The sequence below is a fragment of the Drosophila sechellia genome, chromosome 2L (genome assembly GCF_004382195.2).
Source record: "Drosophila sechellia strain sech25 chromosome 2L, ASM438219v1, whole genome shotgun sequence".
Taxonomy (NCBI): domain Eukaryota; kingdom Metazoa; phylum Arthropoda; class Insecta; order Diptera; family Drosophilidae; genus Drosophila; species Drosophila sechellia.
The window spans coordinates 8859189-8880390 of record NC_045949.1 but is presented as its reverse complement, the minus strand read 5'-3'; the positions used below and the strand labels follow the sequence as shown (position 1 = coordinate 8880390).

General features: G+C 38.0%; 1 protein-coding gene across 2 annotated transcripts; it reads left to right on the top strand.

The window, feature by feature from the left end:
- Nucleotides 1-19396, top strand: LOC6611780 (lachesin). 2 transcript variants are annotated; one of them, XM_032727429.1, is made up of 10 exons: nucleotides 1-193; nucleotides 4315-4978; nucleotides 8507-8613; nucleotides 10055-10271; nucleotides 11124-11282; nucleotides 11374-11502; nucleotides 15493-15643; nucleotides 15742-15884; nucleotides 17429-17560; nucleotides 17718-19396. In XM_032727429.1, the coding sequence occupies exons 2-10, from the start codon at nucleotides 4657-4659 to the stop codon at nucleotides 17954-17956; spliced, it is 1599 nt and encodes a 532-aa protein (XP_032583320.1). In that variant the 5' UTR covers nucleotides 1-193; nucleotides 4315-4656; the 3' UTR covers nucleotides 17957-19396. The 2 variants fall into 2 exon arrangements, with proteins under 2 accessions (XP_032583320.1, XP_002036303.1); XM_002036267.2 differs by having other exon boundaries at nucleotides 17778-19395.
- Nucleotides 19397-21202: the final 1806 nt, after the last annotated feature.

Sequence of the window (21202 nt, the reverse complement as noted above, 5' to 3'; positions counted from 1 at the left end):
ACGAAGCGGACGCGTTTTATCTGTGTTACCCTGAAAACATGTGTGAAAGATCCCCGGCAAAGGGAAAGTCGTATTCAAGTGTAATGTGATCGATGGAAAATAGAAGCACCAGACTCAACGTGATCGTAACATAAAAATCGAGCTAAAAATAATAGGTCCACTTGCATATAAAATTTAAAAAATAACAAAACTTGTAAGCGTTTTATTGAAAGATATTACAATTTTTAAAAGTGGTTGGCATACGTAACACAAAACTAACCTACAGAATTCACAAAAATATTCTTGTAGTTACAGTATGTAAATGAATTATTTCAATACATCGAATTCATACTATTAAAGTCTAAAACAGAAGAACAATTTGATCATCGGAAATGTCTTTTTTATTAGCAATTCATAGATAGCTTAAAATATTTTATTGCTGCATAGTTTTTGAAGAATTAAATAAATTCTATAATACACTTTATAAAAATATGGAATTTTAAATTAAATAAAGTTTAGATATTATTTATAAATATCAGGCACAGAAGTATATTAAATCGAAGGGTATAACAATTTTTAATAGTGCGAGTGCCGGTTAGGATTAGTAATTATAAGCTATGATTAAAATTGGAAGTCCAAAAAGGAGTTGGTTTCATGCGTTTAATATCTCTATATATTAATGTATACAAGCTTTATTTCAATATGTAACGTAAAAGGGTTAAGTTTGGGACTGCAGATCTTTTGAAAGCACTTAAAGACTTCGATTTATCTTCGTGCGAGTATTTCAAATAACTGAACTCCATTTTAAGGTTAACCACAACTACAATCCAGACCACAAACTCACATGTCACTTGTCAGGCCCTCGAAATGGGTAAACAATTAACAGTTAACTCTGCTAATGCACATTTCATGCCAACAAAAAGTAAACAAACAGCGAGACTAGCTCCAGGACCCTCGAAGTCCTTAAATCCCGAAAATTGGCAGACACGCACACAACGCCGCACTTCAATCTGTGAAAAATTCCCAAACAAACTTATATGCGAATAAATGAATCCACTAGAGTTCACTTTGGGACAACTCGCAAAAAAAGTAGTCGAAGGGGAATTTTGTTGCGATTGATAAAGGAAAGCAGTTTTTGCCACTGCAACGCAATGTGCTACATACAAACACAACCGAAAACAGCAAGGCAAATATAAACAAAGAATTTAGCTTAAAAATACATTAACCCACTGCAGCCATGAGAATCAGGATATGCAGGGAAAAGGGCCAGGACCCGACTGCCAACTGCTGAAAACTTGCATACTTAATGGGGAAGGAGATAGAGACAGACAACGCAGTGTACAGTGGGGCTTATGTGTTACTGGGCACAGCCCTATTCCAAATGGAGAATAAATCTTTGTCTATGAATATTGTCAAAGCTTATTCTAAACTTTTCTTTGCATTTGCTTACTATTTATTCAAGACACAACCAAAAATTGAAGATAAAGTGGTAGATTAAAAATATTATTTTATTTATAAATAATATATTTTAAGAACCATATGCGAAAAAATTCATTATTTTGGATATCCACTGTAGAATGGGATGTTTTGCATTCAGGCATCATTGCAGATCAATGGCAATATGGAGCTGATACAGTTTGAGTAAGACACGTAAACACACAGAGCAGAAGAAGGATGGGAAACTCATGGATGTCAGCTGTTTCAGAACTTTTTTCAGAAGCCAGTGAAGAGAGGGCTTATTGGTTCTTTATTTATTTCCATCTTTTTTTGAATTCTTTTTTGAGTTCAGCTTTGTTGCGTTTTGTTTGCTGAAGTTTGGTTTGACGTTTGCAGTTACAGGAACTTTACAAATTGTGCAGAGTAAAGCAAACAAAACTGCAAAACTATGATGCTGCTGATGATGATGTCGAAAATATGTCTGAGCTTTGATCATAAGTAGATATTTATTGGTGCGTTTATTTGGTAAATTTAGTTTCTATATTGCACTTCTGAAAATATAATAGAGTACTTTATCCAGAGATAAATTGAGTTCAATTAAACTCGTATCATTCGAATTAGACAGTAACGTAATCTACCGACTTTTCGATCAAATATAAATGTAACCAAATTAAATCGGAATTTTATTTCCATGTTTGTACTGTTTGCTACCAAAATATAAGTGATAGGTAATAGGCATCAAACTCCTAGCTTGCTTCTTCTTTGAAGAACCTTTTAATGTAAATAAATTTGGCCATAGGTAAACATATCTTAATTCCATTCCGGCCTTCTTTATGCTACTTTCTTTTCTCCCCTCTATTACCAGGAAAACACGAAGGTTAAAAGCTGTCAGACATTTATAGAAACTTAGGAGAAATCCCCTGAGAGCTAGGAACATTTTTCTTAGGCTAATGACAATGTCAAGATTAATTAACGTTTACACAAAATATTAAAAAAAAAACTGTAAACACCCAATAAAAAATATTATAATGGCTATAAACTTAGTCAGCATAAACAAAACAGAAGCCAAATAAATGTTTTATCCTTCATCTACACACCCGTTTAGTTAAGTCCCTTTAATCCCGCAACAATTATAAGCCAATTTGTTTTACCAAAAAGTTATCATTATAATAACAGTCAAAACCAAACAAACACTAAATAGCCCCATTAAAACTTAATTTCCTAGCATAAAAATACAAGAAAAACACATTCGAAACAAGTTCCTCCCTCAACAATTTATTAATTTAATTACAAACACTTTGCCAAACTCATAAAAAAGTGCATAAAATTTGTTGGACTTCTTGTTCTTGTTTCTGATGGTAAATCTGTTTCGGTCCATACCAAAAAAGCTTTATCATGTGTGCGTGGTTTTTGGGGGAAGAGATTGAAGAGAGGAAGAGAGCCAAAATTGCTTAATTTCATAAGCGAGTCATAAGGGAAAAATTTGTGTCTCTGTGTCTGTGTAAGTGTTACGCAAGCTGCGTGTGGAACCCCTTAAAAGCTGAAGGCGACACGCTCAAAAGCCATAAAAAATACAATTTTTAAGAGAAAGTTTTGGATGAGATGGCCAAGAAACAGAAACCAGAGTAGAGGACTGCGCGTGACACAACTATATTTCAAAGACCAATGAATTTAAACTACAATATCAGACACATACCGACTATCCCAATGAAAATAATTTAAGTAAAAATTAAAAATTTATGGAATTAGATTTTCCAAAATGAAGTGTCAATACTAAAAATCAATCTAAATTACTATTATCAATTAGATGTTGATGAAAGTTATGAAGTTAGTTAAATATTAGTGGTGTTTATAAAGTTGATTTCGTTTTTACGATAAGATCTAAAATGTTAATTAATATGATAGATGATTTTTTATTAATAAGATCTTAAATAGTTAATGTACAGATGAAATTATATCACACTGTGCACATTTCGTTTAGAAGATCTTAAGATACTACGGTATAGACAAAAATAAAGTTGTAAAAGAAAAAACGAAAAGTCAGTGAGGAAGAAAACAAGTGAAGGAACCAAAACTTAAGATAAACAACAAATGAAAAGAGCATTTAAATTAATTGGCATAAACTTGGCTGTCAGCATATGCGGTATAGAAACTTTATTTCTCCAAGATTTCATAAAGTTCGCAGACTCAAGTATCAAATATGTTGAAAAAGAAATGTATTTTTTATGAGTTCCGGTTAGGCCTTTTCCGACATTTAATTTTTTGCCCACCACAGATAAACCATATAAAAAACGACATTTATCAACTGGTCGCCAGAGGGCGCTCAAGTTGCTACTGCTCAGGCAAATCTTTATGACTTTTTGGTTATTCCGTTGGCCCTTTTTCCCTTTCGGTGGCTTAAACTTTGCTGCAACACGTGCAAACCGCCTACGCACAGGGGGCGTAGCAGGCAGCTAGCGTGCAGCTCTATGGCATAATATTTTGCCAAACTTTATTGAATTCCCCAGCAAATCTGCATGGCATCTGTGTGCATGTGTTGAAAGTTACTAGACAGCAAACAATTGGGCAGGGAACAGGAAAGTGGGAATCCAGTGCATTGAAAGCAAATTTATGGGTGCTAAAGTCAAATGGAAAACTCGAGAATTGAGGCTGTTTTTTCGTTGTTTTGCCTATGGCAATATCACTGAAAACGAGTGGGACCTTAAAGTTTGCAAGAACTAGTCAACACTTTTAAGTTATGTTTGAAAAATTTTAGTTTCTTAAGACTGATAAGACTTGAAATTGATTGTAAAATAGTAGGTGTCAAGTTCAGTATATTCCTTAAAGTCAGTCTATATAATAACCTTTTTTTGCGACTCCGTTTTTTATAAAATGATTTTAATATAAACCATATTTTAGGTGTGGTGAAAACAATTTAAGGGACTTATAAAATGATTTTTACCAAAATGGCGTTGCTTACAAACAGAACATATTAAGTAAATGCCAGAAGGAAATAATCCTGTGAAAAAAATCTAAAATTTGGTAATTGCCACAAGCCAAAAGCTGCGGTAACAAAACCGTGTGAAAAACTCCGAACAAAAGCGAAAACACAAACAAGCCCCGCGGCGTTTTAAAAACCAGTCCGCGGCAGTGAGGTGGTAAAAACTGAGCCAGTAGATCCGAGAGAATGCACTTTGGCCAGGAGGCGAGGCCATCATTGGGGCTCCTGGCTGTGGCTGAGTCGACCGCAACGGCAAGTTGATGTTGCCCCCGTCTTGGCATCTAATTGGGGCCCTCCTAGTGCTCGCGGCAACAGCGGGGGACTCCACCAACAAGATCATCTTGCCGCAGATTCTAAACGGTGGCGGCGGCGGCGGGGGCGTCGGAACTGCCCAGGGCAAACATCCGTCTGGAACCAAGACGGTGGCAACTGGATTGGTTCCAAACTTCGGAGGAGCAGTTGGCAATGGAGCGGGCGGAGGAGCACCTGTGGCTGGCAGCGGAACCGGAAGCACCGTGGTCGGCAGCAATGGCGTGATTGTGGCCGGAGGCGGGGCCAATGTGCCGACCTCGAATTTAAACAGTGAGTATCAGTCATAACATATCTAAATGAATATTTAACTGAAGTGGCAGTACACTGCCACAGAAAGCACATCAAATTAGGGTGTTTATTAAATATAACTGCGTAAGTGGAAAATAAACACAGCTATGTAATATTTTAAAGATATATTACTTTTATGATCAATATGTTTCCGTGTACAATTTCTCTACAATTTTGTTGCTATAATACCATACAAGCAAGACTCCCAAAACGCCATGTTTGCATTGACTGGCAATTTTGTAGGGCAGTGTAAATATTGCAATCGCACTTTATCTTTATCCGCGATTGCCTTTTGGCTGCTTTCCGACTCCCGCTGCCTGATGCCATCAATAACACTCTGATGCCACGTGGGCGACCAAGGCCCCCGCATCCAATCATATTTGCACAGACAAATGGGGAAAAGGGGACAAATACCATCATATTGGGGGAGATTTTAGCCGCAGGGCAAAGGTGATACAAGGCTTTATGCCAAAAATTGAAAGCCACCTGGGCAGAATGGGCGGCAAAGGTAGAAGTTCACAGATAACCTCGTGCACACATAAAACGCTACTGATCCGGCACTTAGGATAAACTTCATTTAAACTATTTGCTACAGTACGCTTTTATGCAAAATGTGTAGTGGTTTCTCCAAAGACTACGTTAAATGATTTGATGCGCATAGAATTTTACACTATTAACAATAAATGCATGTAAATATTTTAAATTTGGTGAATTTCCATAAACATTCCAAATGTCATTATTTTAAATGAATTCGAATTTGTTGAAATTTAGATGAAATTCATACCACAGAATTTTTCATATCGAAATGCAATATTTCCAATGTGGAAAAAGCTAGTTCTGAGTGTGACGTCACGTGACGGGGGAAAAATGAATCCCGAATGGTGACAGAGCCGCGGGGTGAACACGCCTCCAACTCCGATTTGCCACTCAACTCCTGTGAGTGCCGGCTGTCATTGTTCTCAGGTGCAGTGGCAACAAAAACGATGGGAACACAGGACCCAACAACAGCAATAATGCCGTTTAACTGCGCGCAAAATTCATTCAGGCAGCTCAATTTATTTCGCAACAGGCGACATTCACCGCATCATCCTCGTCCTTATGCACATCCTCGTGGATATCCTACCGCTGACTCGTCTTCCTGCTTCCTTCCAAGTCTCAACTGCCGATGGCCAATATCATAGCCAGCGTGTTTATGCATTGCGAGCTGCGAATTTATTCATGAATCGAGCACCTTCATTGTGCAGGCAAAAATGCAATACCAGCTTCAATTAACTGCTGAATATTTAGTTCAAGGAAAAATGGAAAATTAACAATTTGTGTAAAAAATTGAAGCTTTTTATGTGTGATAATATAATAAATTCCTCATTAAAGTAAGCTATGCATAATTCGCAAATAGCAGTTAAAAAGCGATAATATTTCTCATATTTAATTTATCTCCAAAATAATCATGTCTATCTGTTTTCTCTTGAATAGGTAATTGTGATCAAATGTTTTGATGTTACTATAAAAAAATTAAAAATCTCAAAAATCTTTTTAAAGCCAACATTTGTAGATTATGCATTTTAAAAAGTTGACAACTTTCCCTGTTACCTGTCATCTCTAACAGACTTCCCATTTGATTGCTTGTTGCCTCTATTTTAGGGCGTGGTCGCGTGGGCGTCGGGGGCGTGGTGGCAAAAGGCTGAGACCTCAACAAAATTTATATGCAGACACGCGCTCTGGCGCGAAAATTGCAGCTGGATGAAATCCCATGATTATGCAGGCCATTTTCCCCCGCTGCTGTTGCCATTGTGTAAACTTCCCACGCCAGAATTGCATCATTGGGTCGCGAAATTTGCCCATTGCTCCTGTTTTTTCATCAGTTCAAGTCACTCAAAAAAATACTATTGTTTTCATGCTGATATGAATAACTTAAATAGCCTATTGCCGCTGGCGGATGTTAAAGAAATGTGTTTATATTCAATATATATCCAGATATTACAAACTAAAATAAGTTATTCCTTTTTCAATTCTACTTGTGATGTTTACACAGCTTAATAGAGAATGTACCATTATCTGACCTCTGTTTTTTGGTGACTTAAAATTTGATTAATTTCATTTATTAACACATTTTTTTGTGTTATTGTTTCGTAATTAGTTGGACTTTACTGGAGGGCGCGCCCAAAAAGCATACTGTTTCCATCGCCTATGGCCTCGTGGAGTCAACCAAATTGTAGCGACTTCTGCACATTTCGATTCGGGAATGGCGTATTTGTACATAGCTCTCTATTTGATTTTCAGTTTGCATTTTACATACCAACTACACATGACTGGCAGGCACAGCAGTCATCATAAATATCTAATTAAGCTAAAGCAATAGTTCGAAACCATTTCTGGCTCGTCAAATTAAGTTGCCCAAATATAAATGCGGCAAACGCAATCCTAACTAAAATTTGAACATTGCCCGTGTTCTTTTAAATCAGGAACCAATGCAATTTGGAATAAAGATCCAAGTCGGAAAAATGTCAATAAGAGAATTATATTTTTAATTCCTTTAACATGAGCAAAAATTACTCTGCACACCGAAACTGTCCATTAACGTCATTTTGAAAACTTCTCAAGCTCGCGTCCTTTCATTTCATATTCAAAAGTCTTTGACTGTCCCTCTAAGCCACATTTCGACTTCTTTGAAATCGTGTGATTTGTTATGCATAATTGTTGCCGTTTCAGGAATGCGATTAAATAATTGCAACTCAAACAGTTTAATTGAATTGCCGAAGCTATTTCGTTAGGCTATCATGCTCAAAGCAAACAAAAATTGAATTTCTATATTAAATATTTGCTTGGCTCAACTAAATTAGCAGCTAAATGAATGAAGCTAAGTCTCCTCCCCTTTGGCAAGCCCCTTTGTCCCCTTGTCGCCTGTGGACTATCAATATTTGTCTGAATAATGGGGGAAATGCCGCTAGGAGCTTTCATAGTTGCCTTAACGGCACAATTTAAATGCATTTCGACAAAATTGTATAGTCTTTAAAAGTTAATCGACGCAGCTGCAACAGTGGCTGAATATTTTCGCATAGAGGGGTTGCGAAAAAGAGTTTAACTTGTTGATGTTCGAAGCAAATATTTAAGTGAAATTTCATTTACGCCTGTGTGCTTGAAACATGTGTTTAATTATAATTGTACACATTTGTTGTTGTTCGATTTGCCCGCCAGCAAATTCCCGAACAGCAGCAAAAATAATGAGTCAACGCAAAAATCAATGAAATAATTATTTTGCACCCCGAAGTGTCATTTTTGCAAACCAATGCCACGCCCACTTTGCGCCCGCACGAATTTCGAAACATTTTTACAATTAATTTTGCTCGCATAATTGATTTTTATGGTTTATTTGATTATGCAAATTCATGAGCGGCATATTGACATAGAACTAAGTCAAATATAGGAATAAAACTATTTGAATATTTCATGCACTAAATTAAAATTAATTCATTTTTTACTTGTTGTTTTGTTGATCTCTGTGCTTTGTAGTTGTCGTCGAAGAACCCGAATTTACTGAATACATCGAAAACGTAACTGTACCTGCTGGACGTAATGTTAAACTCGGTTGCTCCGTGAAAAATCTGGGCTCATATAAGGTGAGTAAAAATTACCATCACTACTACTACATAATTAGAAGAAATATATAATATACTTGTTTATAAAAGAAACAATTTAACGAACAGGCTTTTAAAACCCCTACCTCATTGCGATCTTAAATCACGACCAAAATAATTTTGCCAGAACCGTTGGAATTCATTTCAAAAAAGTGCTGACGTCGAATCGCTTAGTTTATATGCACCATTAGCCGTTTTGCTTTCGGCCAAAAGTCCAAAAAGAAGTCCAAACAGAGCGGGAAAAGCGAAAGGGCCACAATAAATGGGGTTGCACGAGAAGGGACGTGAAATGATTTATTAATTAAGCGGCTTGTAATGAGTGCTAATGATTTGATTACTTGGCATAAAAATCATGTCTTAAAAGATTAGACTGGGAGTGCATAGCAAATGAGCTGGCAGCGCGATGGGAAGCGAGCCCATTAATTAATTTCCATTGACTCTCCAGCTTGCAGACTGCAGTTTACATTCTTCCGAAACAACCATTCAAATGCCACTGCTTTCGATGGGACTTAAGCAGATCATTACCATGAATGTCGGAAGCGGCTTACTCGCACCAACTGCGGGCATCATTAGGGGACACTCGGAGTGCCAGATTTCCCGGCTCAAGTAGCCATCAAAGACGGCCTTGTTAGCGTGAGTTGGCTGGTAGAAGCCCATTCGATAGTCTGTCGGAACGCAGGAAATAGAATCAAATTGAGGTGTAAATGAGAGCAACAAGAAAATGTGCTGCAAAACGAGAAACGTGCAGTGCATGCTGGGAAATGGGAAAAACCCTTGGAAAATTCCTGCCCAAGGTTTAGAAGCCGGAGAGACCCGGTTTAGCTTTAGTCGAATGGCATGTTTAAGTAGCTGGGCGTCTGTAAGTAAGGCTTCCCTTACATCCTTCCCCCAGATGTATATGCACTTATATTGGCTGCATGTAATTCATAGCTATCACCACACACTCACACAGGAGTCGGTGCTTTTCCTTTTCCCGCACATCCTGCGACTTGTAACCGGTTGCGTTTATTTTTATGTGCGACACTATGATGCAATTTTCTCGCTTCCGCTCTCTGCCACCCATTTCCCAGCCCACCCTCTTTTTTGTCCTTTGGCTCCATTTTGACTGCTGATGCTGAGCTGTGAAATTGCTGGATGTTCCATATAGTACGTGCGTAGTGGCAGACCGAAAAAAAAATTACTGGTGTTAGGATGTTATTAAAAAGTTCCCTTTTTTCTTAAGTACCAGCAGTGGTTGGAAACGTACTAAATGCTTAAACAACTAAAAGCCTTTAGAATTTGTTTATCTCGCTAGGATGTAAATTAATTAAATTTTTAAAGCAGCACTGTTACAAATTAAACATTTGAAGATGAAGTAAATTAACTTATGAATCAGTTGGCTAGATGAAACAGCAGCTATAAGCTACCCCAATCCCCATTTCAGGTCGCCTGGATGCACTTCGAGCAGTCCGCCATCCTGACCGTTCACAATCACGTGATCACGCGCAATCCGCGCATCAGTGTCACGCACGACAAGCACGACAGGCACCGCACGTGGTATTTGCACATAAACAACGTGCACGAGGAGGACCGGGGTCGATATATGTGCCAGATCAATACGGTGACGGCCAAAACGCAGTTTGGATACCTGAACGTTGTCGGTAAGTTGTGGGGCATCTAATCAGGGTGTGGCAGCTTGGGGACTTCCACAGGAACTGCCGGGAAAGTCCTGTCCAAATACGGGGCGAATTAAAAAATAATTTATATGCCTTAAAGCGGAGTGCAAACATGGCAAAAACAAAAACGCCCAAATCGGGAGAAAGCCGGCTGCGAAGTGGAGTCCAGAGCCGAATCCTGGAATCAGGATTCGTCGAGGGCCAGTAGCCGGAACGGTGCACAGTTCAGTGAATCCTTTGCAGGGGCGAAATTATTTTCCCTGCCATGGGCAAACAACAAACAAATTATTAAAAATGCATGCCATATTTGTGGAAAAGGGAGCGAATTCGCATGCTTTTAATTAAAAAGTGCGAGAAAAAGAAACGAAATTATACGCGGGCAACAAAAAAGACAGAGCAAAACTTTAAAATCATATACATATATGAAAATGTACGGCATATAATAGCATAACCATAGTTACATCAAATGCTTTTCTAATGAAATTAAATATTAAAAACCCTGATAATTGTGTTGGGCCCTAAGTAAACAGCATATTGAAATGCTCGAAATGAATTCAAATTTTTGAATGGCGCCGCCGTTTCATGACCAATAAATGCTTTTCGATTTCAGCGAATAATGAGAAATTGGAAAATAATTGCTGTGTGACAGCACAGTTCATATTAAAAGCAATTTCCTGATGCCAAACTAAAGCTTTTTATGTGTTGGCAAATATTTATCATGCATAAATACGAGGCCAGAGTTCAATTTTAAATGACTGCTGACTGCATCTATTTAAGAGGATTACCAGAGTTTAGCGGATATTGCAGATTACACCCATTTCCCCGCATCTTTTCCAGTTCCCCCCAACATCGACGACTCGCTGAGCTCCAGCGATGTGATTGTGCGGGAGGGAGCCAACATTTCGCTGAGATGCCGGGCCAGCGGTAGTCCCAGACCCATTATCAAATGGAAACGCGACGATAACTCCCGCATAGCCATCAATAAGAATCACATAGGTAAGTGCGGATGCACTGCATCAATCATTTAGCGCTCTCCCCTGTCATTTCCCCAAACTGATTTTCACCCCTTTTCCGCACACCTTTCCAGTGAACGAATGGGAGGGCGACACCCTCGAGATAACTCGCATCTCCCGACTGGACATGGGCGCCTATCTGTGCATCGCCTCCAATGGGGTTCCACCCACGGTTTCCAAGCGCATCAAAGTCAGCGTGGACTGTAAGTACATTGTATTAGATTACAGCAGTCCTCAAAAATTGGTCAAGTAACCACAGGATCCTTTAATTCCACTCTTGCTAGATATGAATATTTACCAGATTCGATAAAGTAGCCGCGAAAAAGTTAGTTAAAATCTAAATAAAAGCGTTGTTGTTTCCATTTGCCTTCTCCTTTTTTTTCATTTTGGCTTTCAATTTATTTTTGTTACGTGCGTACTGGGAATTTGTTTTGCTGTTGAAATGGTTGGGTTTATTATTTTTTGTTGTTTTCTTCAGGATTCGCAGCCGCTCATATTTCCATTTGTCAGCAGCGGATTAAAGCCGAACTTTCGGGGAAAATTGTTGGGGATTGATTGAATCTACCGTGGATATTGCTTATAAAACGCTATAAATTAAAGTATTTTGTTTCAGTAATTGGTTTAACGGAACCCAGCACTGATTAATTAATTAATTGTATGTCTTACCTTTTATTACGTATTAAAAGTGATTCAAATGCTTTCGATCGGAGAGCAAAAAAATATGTATAAATATTGTAGGAATTTAAAATAAAATTCGGTGTTCAGAAGTAGTTTCTAGAGTACGCAATACCTTAAAGCTTCTTTTTATGTCTCGGTACCAAAGTCCCCTCAAAAAACCCACAAAGAGGCCCTGGGCTACGATTTTTTTTTTTCAATCGGAAGCACACTTGTAGCTGCTGCAGTTTGTGGCTTATACTATGGCAGCGGTACAAAAAAAAATGGAAAGACAGAATCAAATCACTGCGTTTGCCGTTGTGCACTTTTTTAAGATTTATTACAGGCGACAGACACATCACATGTGCTGTCAACTCCTGTCATGCCCTGGGAGGTGGGCGTCAGGACTTTCCGTGGGCGTGGTCGTGGTCGTCACAGAAATTTGCTCGTTTGCTGTCACTTAAAAATGCCGCAAGCATAAATCTATTTTTGTTTTGTACACGACATTCGCTGCTGTAACCAAACAAACCTCCGTCGAACGAACAGTGGCTCCAATTCCCCCTTCGCAATACCATACCAAACTGGGCTGAAACCAGTTCCAGTTTCCGTTAACAGTCGGCCGTGGCTAACCTCTGGCCGGCAAAAACTGCAATACCAAATACACTTGTGGCAGGAGAGTCGCAAAAAAATGGGCAAAATACAAACAGAAGAGTCGAAAATACCTTGATTGGTGCAGATGTCCTCCATAAAAAAGGAATTGTTCGATGTTTGTGAGTGTTCAGATTCTCTAGATAGAATCCGTGTCTCTAAATTGGAATGGTGAAAAAATGGACACGTGGTTGAAAAAAAAAATGTAGATGGAATATGTATAATTTTGTAATATTTATTCTTTAATTTGTTTTAAGACACTTAAAAAGTTATGGAATTATATGATATACTTGTTTATACATTTTTAAGCTGAATTTTTATATTTTTTTAGGCAAAATAAGAATGTCATTTAAATGAAGAAATTGGACTAGCTAACATTACCATTCATGCCCGTATTCAATCGAGTGATAGCCTTTAACAATTGCCGATTACTGAGAAAAGGGAAAAAGCATCCCAGACGCAATCTTCTAGTGCGACAATCAAGTCCTTGCCATCATTCCCATTTCGACCCGCACTAATTCCACAAATATTGTCGCAGGATTTTTTTCCAGGACGGTCTCCCCGGTGGCGCAATCAATTGCTCGCAACTGTTCGACAATGCTGCCACTTCAACAGTAATCCTCTCGGCCACCATTCAACCCCTTAACGAGGCTTCATTAACGGCTAATTTTCAAGTTGTTTACACTCGCAGTCAGCTCACCTTTTTTCTACAAATTTTCTATGGAGACGCAGGCGGAAAGAAAAGAATGTCACTCAATGTCCAACAGGCCACCATCCCACCTTCCAAGCTAAATTATTGTTGACTCAACGCGAGTCCTTGTGGCACTTAACAGCTGCTTGACTCGACTGCTGGCCGGGCTTGCTGGCTTTTCCGGCTTTCCTTTCGCCAATATTGTCGCCACTCAATTGTAATTTAAATCAGTGCTCGAAAGGAGTGGAAGAAGCTGTTATCCCGGACAAATGTTTGTCCTTCCACTCCTTGCAGTCGGCACTAGGTCCTGGGTTTCCCTTTTGTGTGGGCAATTAAAATGAATGGAAATAAAGGAAACGACAACTTCAAGGTGATTTCTGCTTGACTTTCGCTTAAGCTGCGCTCAAAAGTTGTCTGCTGGCGAAAAATGAACAGAAATTATATCAATATGGAATATATGTGCTGCATACGAAATAAGTGAGGGAAATGTTTCGCTTTTGGTTTTTGCCTTGTACTGTTTCCTTCGGATTGGGACAGGTTAAGGGTCGTTTGCAGCATATGTTGCCCTTTTGCCGGCGAACTTTTCCGTTTCTGATTCTGATTCTGTTACTGTTGCTAGTGCTATTGCTGTTTCTGTGTCGGTTGCACAAAGGCAACAAATCAGTATGCAGTCAGAAATATGTACATATAAGAACCAGTCGCTCTCTCTTTCTCTTCGGAACCGGAAACAGAAACTGAATTTGTTGCTTCCTGCTTGCTAAGCAACGCACGCCACAAAAATAAACGTATGCGTGTGTGGCCCGATGTAAATGTATGTGTGTCCCAGCCAAAGGACATATGCAAGCTGTCACAGTTGTTTTAACAAATTGTTCGGGCTCTCCTGTACGTGTACGTGTGTGAGTGTGTGCTTCCCCATAAGTTTGAAAAATCAAAGAAAAATCTTCGTGTTTTTATTAAAGAATCTGCCAATCAAAATATTACTGGTCGATCGAGAAATCTAAAGGCAAAGATGGGGAATTGGATTTTCCTTCTCTTCTGTTATCCGTACTTGGCGAGGAGAGCCATTTGAGTACCAACTAACCCACTTGACCCAACTCGCTGACAGGCTAATTAAGCTGCTCACTTCGTCACACTTAAGCTTGTTTTGGTAAAAAGGATTATACCCAGCTCTGATGGCTCTGAGCACCTCATCAAAAATACAAAAGATCCACGAGATACTTTTCATAAGAGTACAGAAAAGCCAGCAGAACCGACGCTAATTTGTGTCCAAGCTGATTAAAAATTCAATTGGACCATCGGGGAGAATCCCTTTCCATGCCATTTTTCGTTTGCCTTCAGCTTAATTGCCAACTCTTGGTGGACATAAATCAACAAAAGGTAAAACAGGCAGACAAATGACAAGGCAAAACAAAAAATATGCCAGAAGAACATCCATTGTGCCCCTTAATGATGATGAAGATGCTGACGATGCTGGGCTGCTGACAATAATGATAGGAAAAACGTAGAGCTCGAGTGTTCATTAGTCCCACTCTCTGCGGCATTTCCCCATTTAATATCTTAATTAAAACTGTGCGCCAAATGCGCCTGAAGTGCGGGAGGTTTTTATGTTTGGTTTCTCGAGGTGGCAAAGGTTGGATTTCCATAGATGTCCTCGCATATAATTGCAAAGGTGCAGCCGGTGCAAGCTGGGAGTCGACTCAAGATGGCAAAAAATCCCGAATAATGCTATTCATAAGATTTCGTTGAAAGAAAATAGTCTCTTTTTTCGCTTTACTCGAGGCTTCCGAGAAGTTTCTCTTGGTGACTCCGGCTTGACTTGCAATTTAAATGAAAATCAGTCTGAGCAGAAAATGCCTGCTTAAATCAAAACTAAAATAGAGCATTTGCATAAACCTAAAAAAGCAGGCAAAAAATATATTAAACATATGCATAAATATATTTCGGTCTTGAAACTTTGTTGTTTGTCAATAAAAAATGGAAGAAAAAAACTTTCAAACTAACTCAAATGAATTATAGAGAACTTGACCACAAGTTTACTTCCAAGTTAAGTTTATAAATTTGCGGAGTTGAACTTTTTTGATTACCGAAATGTCCGAGCAGCAGTTAGATGATAGAGAAACGCAAAATGATTGAATGTAGAATTTTAGGTAGGGCTCGTACTGTCTCCTAACTATATGAGTCTTTATTTGTTTCCTTTCAGTTCCCCCAATGCTGCTTATACCCCATCAGTTGGTTGGTGCTCCAGAAGGTTTCAACGTCACCATCGAATGCTTCACAGAGGCACATCCCACGTCTTTGAACTATTGGACACGTGGCGAGGGACCAATCATACACGATTCGCACAAGTACAAGTGAGTAAACACCATAAAAAATTATTAAATAATGCATTAAAATACATTACGCAATATGTCCTGTTAATATGATTTCCATTCATCTTTTTCCGCTGCAGAGTGGAAGCCACAGTCGGATTGCCAGCTTATAAAACCCATATGAAGTTAACCATCATCAATGTGAGCAGTGGCGATGATGGTATTTACAAATGTGTGGCCAAGAATCCGAGAGGGGAAACGGATGGCATCATACGACTGTACGGTAAGTTAAAAGCACCTAAATATTTTAACTTTAATCTGTTACGTAAGAACACATGGCGTAGAAGGAAAGAAATGCATGGCATTCTTTAAGCCCTTTCATTGCCAGCTGAAGCCCAACTAATTAAGCTCTCCATGTCCAGCGGGTCCAATTGAGGACTCGAGGCATTGAAAAACTACCGCATTGGCCTTAACACGAATTGACAAATCTAAGTCATTTAGATGTTTGTCCGTGCCAGGGACAAAGCCAAATGAAAGGCCAAAATGAAAGGGGCGTAGAAAAAACCTCGACCACATTCGTGGCCTGACTTAATTGCCTGTCTACGAGAACTCACTCTCTTCCTCTTTGTACCATGTGCAACTTGGCCCGAATGAACCGAAATAGCCGCCCAGAAATGTGGTAGTTCTAGCTCGTTGAGCGGCCATAATAAAGCCAGTGAAAAATCAAGTCACGTCCCTATGCCAAGGTGTGGAATTTTTGACAAGGCTTCTCTGGCTTATCCTCGCCCAAGAGCGCTAAGAAGTTTCAGGCTCATATGCGCCAATGGCGAAACTTGGATTTAAAGTTGGTATGCGTGTATGCACCATAATATTGGTAGCAAGTTAATATCACGTATTTAGTTTAATTACGTGATGGATTCGATGGTAGCGAACGTTTTAAAGTTATCGATTGGAAAATGGTTATTGCTGCCACTTGACAGTGAATTGAAAGTCGAACTGAGATTAAAGACAAAACAGAAGATGAAATACACTTATTCTCACAAGTTCCCAATAAATAAAGGTTAAAGCTGTTCTAAAATCGTGATATATAATATTCAACAGAAAATGTCAGCTGCCAAATTGATGAATTTTTTAAGTCTAGGATGCTTTTTTCTTGCATTGACTTTATAAAAACGGCCTGGCATAAATTTAAATAGTCGAATTATATTATCAACAAATTGAAATGGGAAGCGTGCGGAGCAATAGGCTTTTATTATTGACGGCATTTATTGCCCCGCGGCAGACAAAAATATGCATATTGACATATTATTATGAAAATACAAAATAATTAGCATTTCGCATAAACCACTGAGGCGTATGAAGTACCCAAAGAGAGACAACTGCGAAAATTATTCAGAATGATGCAAAAAAAAATCTGTGAATCGAGACTGCAGCAAACCTTAAATAAGTTCAGAATGAAGCAGGGCATAAAAATAAAATTTACCGAAACGTGCTGCAAATGTCAAATAAAAAATGTAAATTATATGAAAACAGTACAGTTTTCCACAAATAGAATACTTATGTTTGCTCGTCGATGCGTTGGACAATGTAAATAAAGGCGCAATACAATGAAATGTCACAATAAAATAAAACCGTTCTTGTACAGTAAATTGTAAATGATTTCGAAAACGTTGAACCTATTGTTATTTTTAATCAAATTTGGATAACGACTCCTACAGATATTAACAGATTTGTAGAAACTTTCAATAGTTAGACAGCTTAGTTACTGAGAACGTAATTATACACTAATCATAAATAATACAATAAAATGTATTATATATTTTCCAGTTTCATATCCTCCAACCACTGCCTCATCGGGTATATACTCCACGGATTCGCATTGGGGGGAAAATGGGATCAACAATAATTATGCGTATGGTGGCCCTGACTCCACGCGATCGATTTATGCGCAGGATAAAAGTAAGTGTATAACATATATCTGCATTATACTTTCCAAACCCGTGCACCAACTACTTATATCACTGATTCACTCTTCCCTACTCACACAACGATTTCTTCGGCTTCTATTTGTGCTCTATTTCATTCCATGCCCACCATTTCATGGCCATCCACTCAGATACGCGATATCAATCGAATTTGAACGAAATCGGATTATCTGAACAAAAATCCTTCCTAGATAAGACGCAGAATCCGTTGTTGGCCAATGGCAACGCCAACGAGGCGGATGCGGAATCCAACGGGTCCCGGGGTCACAACCCTTCAATGGCCATTGCGTGGCTGTTCGTCGTCATCGCGACGCTGTTGTTAACAATCCGATCTGCGGTTGGTTCTAGCCATAGCCTAAGTCTATGTTAGTTAATGCAAACCTAGCTTATAGTTACCAGATTTAACTATGTATGGGACTAGCTGTAAGGCTTTCCGAACACGTAACGTTAGCGAATGGCATTTGCGTATGTATGATGTATGTGTAATAAACTAGACCCTAGTGTAAGAGACCCTAATTACAATCCGCCCTTTCCCCATATACATCACAAGGTATATACAGATATATATATACTTATATATGAGAGACCAGGTCCGACTGAGCTCGTTAAGCATATGTATAGCCATCAGTCATCAGCCATCAATCACACGCCCTTTCTCGGGGGTCTATAAACACTCATATGCGAATCAATTACTAGAAGGTAAAGATGAACCAACCAAAGGGTAAATGCAATTTCATTTTGCTTTCAATGCTGTGCTTCAAACTGAGAAAGTTTCATAGTTATCATATAATCTATCACGGTCTATACTTATAGCTATGCATACACATCTATATATTCGTGCGTTAAACGCTGCTGACTCACACTTGCATATAAGATTACGGACACTTAATATATTATTATACATATGCCTTAAGGATTGCAAGCTGAAATGCAAATTAAGCTAAGAAAAATAAGCCATCACACATATCGATCATGGAAATTGTTTAATTAGGCCAGATATACCGAATCACGTATACAGTTTTGTAGATATAGGTAATTAACATTCGAGGACAAGTTTCGAATGCATTTATTTATTTTAAGTTATCAATTTCAGGAGATTAATGATTTGAAAATCTGAAATTCAGTAAAATAAAATCAAACATCCACTTTAGGAGTGTCAACTAATAATGTCAAATTAAACGTATTATTTCCTGTTTATCATTAATTTATATTATATGGTCCACAAAGTATTTACACCCAGGCTCATCGGATAAAATCTTGTTCGGTTATTAAATAGCAACAACCTAATTACGATGTAACTAATAACAGAATTATTAATGTACTAATGTAAAGACAAAACGAAATGTTAAACATTTAAGCTAAAATAAAGGAAATTTAAATTGTGTTGCTTTAAAGACAAATTAAATTAGAAGCAAGAAAGCATGTTGAATGTTGAGAAATATAATTGAATTATCGCAGAGCTATGGACACAATGGAAAAAGGATATACAAATATATTACATTATATACAATTATAGACTACGTATATACAAAGAAACACACGCATACACGAACTACACTTATGTAACATGTATTTAAGCATATAAAATGAGTTGTAACTGAGGCATTAAATTAAATAAAAATCCCAAAAAGACAAATAAAGCTACTGAATGGCATTCACGGGGCAGTCACGGAAAGTAATGAAAGTGAGCAAATTGAAATAAAAACGAAATGCATCGGCAAGGAACAAGAATGATGTGTTAAATGCTTAATTAGCAACCAAATTAAATAATGCCCATGCAAACACCAAGCATTCATATTAAACAAAATAATAAAAAAAAACCCTGCAAAACATTAATAAACAATTAACCTGGTTGATATTTTTTTTGCTCCGATCTAGCAGGCGGCTGGAACAGGAAAGGAGGTGGTCCAGTTAACTCTGACCGCATTTTATTCGTTATGCAATTCCATAACAACGTTCCTATACAATCACACCGATGAACCGAACTCCGAATACCCTTGAAGTAGTTATACTTATTGATTAAATCATAACTTCAAAAGGCTTAAAAACTGTATTATTTCATTGCAATTGTTTGCTATTTGTTTTAGTTTTTTGTTAATATGTGATTTTTTTGAATGTGTTGCTAAAACCATAATACCCTTTGAAAAGGTAATGAAACAAGGGAAATTGCGTAAAATTGCCATATTCAATTTAATTATTACGCGGACGTGTGGCGTCTGAGGGTTTAACAGCAGGGATTGCGGGATGGGATTCGGTGTGTCACTTGAATTTCAATGACACAAATGCACCAAACTTTAGCATGCATTTTTCATCACGCTTTTTAATCATTTGAAAGTGCAACCTTTGTTGCCATGGTTAATGAAGCATCCCAGCGGATGTGGACGTTCACGATAATGGTTTACCGAAGCTTACGAATTATTGTCGCCTCCGGATGTCGATTTTATAGATTAATATTATAATGTGGTATACGTTCTTTGCGAAATATAGTGCTTTTCTTGTAGAAAGATACTTTTATTGTCAAAATGCAAGTAATATGTTTTCCTTATGCCCAAAATATAATATTTATGATTGTAGAAGAGATAAATATTCGTATATGTAGTGATAGCTACGGAAGTCCAGAAAATAAGAAAATTGAATTGAAAAAACACAACGAATGCAAGATGAAAAAGGATATTAAAAGTTACTCTTAACCTTAAAAGGAAATATAAAGTGGTTGTGGAGAGTCCCAAATGCCTGATGAGGAAATTCGCAAAACTCAGGAAGCATAACAGAGTGGAACAAAAACGAAATCAGCTTGAAATCGCGACACAAAATGTCAATTTCATTACATAAAAGGACACTGCAAACGGGACTCATCTGCATAAAAGGGAAATTATTTTTCCTATTTTTTTGCTTCTTGTTTTCCTACTCCGTTTCGCAATTGCAATCTGCTTGGACAAAGTTTTCGCCAAGAATGATGGCAAAAACGATGGATAAATTATTCCCAGGAAAAACTGCTGAAATGAAGTATTCAAAACAATTTCCGCAATGCACTGCGAAAGGCACTGAATTAATGTAAAGTTAATAAACTCAATCAAACAAAATAAGCACCAGATGAACAAAATTAAGTTCGAAGAAAATGGAAAAAAAAGCCTGCAGCCAAAAAATGTTGAAAATATGTGAAATGCTTTAAGAAATCACATCCCCATGCTATTATTAACCCATTGCATTGGCTGCGCCCTCTTTTTATGCCCCATCCATTGTTGAAAACTTTGAAAAACCCACGGAATGTGGTACAAAATATATGCAGCTGTGACTGCATACTTTTTAGGCTGCCTTAAAACAGAATGGAAAAACGCGAGTATGGGCCAAAATGTCTTTGCGGATGCCTCGCGAGCCTAACAACAGAGATAATTCCTTGGATACTACATGTTTTTTGGGGAGGATGGTCCCAAAATATGGCAGTCGGAAAAAGTTCTTGTGAAACATGCTTCCCATACTTTTGGTCCGTTTCGAATGGAATGAGAGTGCTTCATTGTGGAGCAAGTTCAAAAAAAGTCCAGATATATGGAATGGAAGTGTAGAGTCATGGGAGCATAAATGGGACTCAAATTATGTAGGCAAATGAAAGATAATG

Bases quoted from the DNA above. Each gene is read 5' to 3' on its own strand.
- LOC6611780 (XM_032727429.1), top strand. From the start codon at position 4,657: ATGTTGCCCCCGTCTTGGCATCTAATTGGGGCCCTCCTAGTGCTCGCG. The intron at 11,503-15,492 runs GTAAGTACATTG...GTTTCCTTTCAG, and splicing joins CATCAAAGTCAGCGTGGACT to TTCCCCCAATGCTGCTTATA. The intron at 17,561-17,717 runs GTAAGTGTATAA...CCATCCACTCAG, and splicing joins GATTTATGCGCAGGATAAAA to ATACGCGATATCAATCGAAT.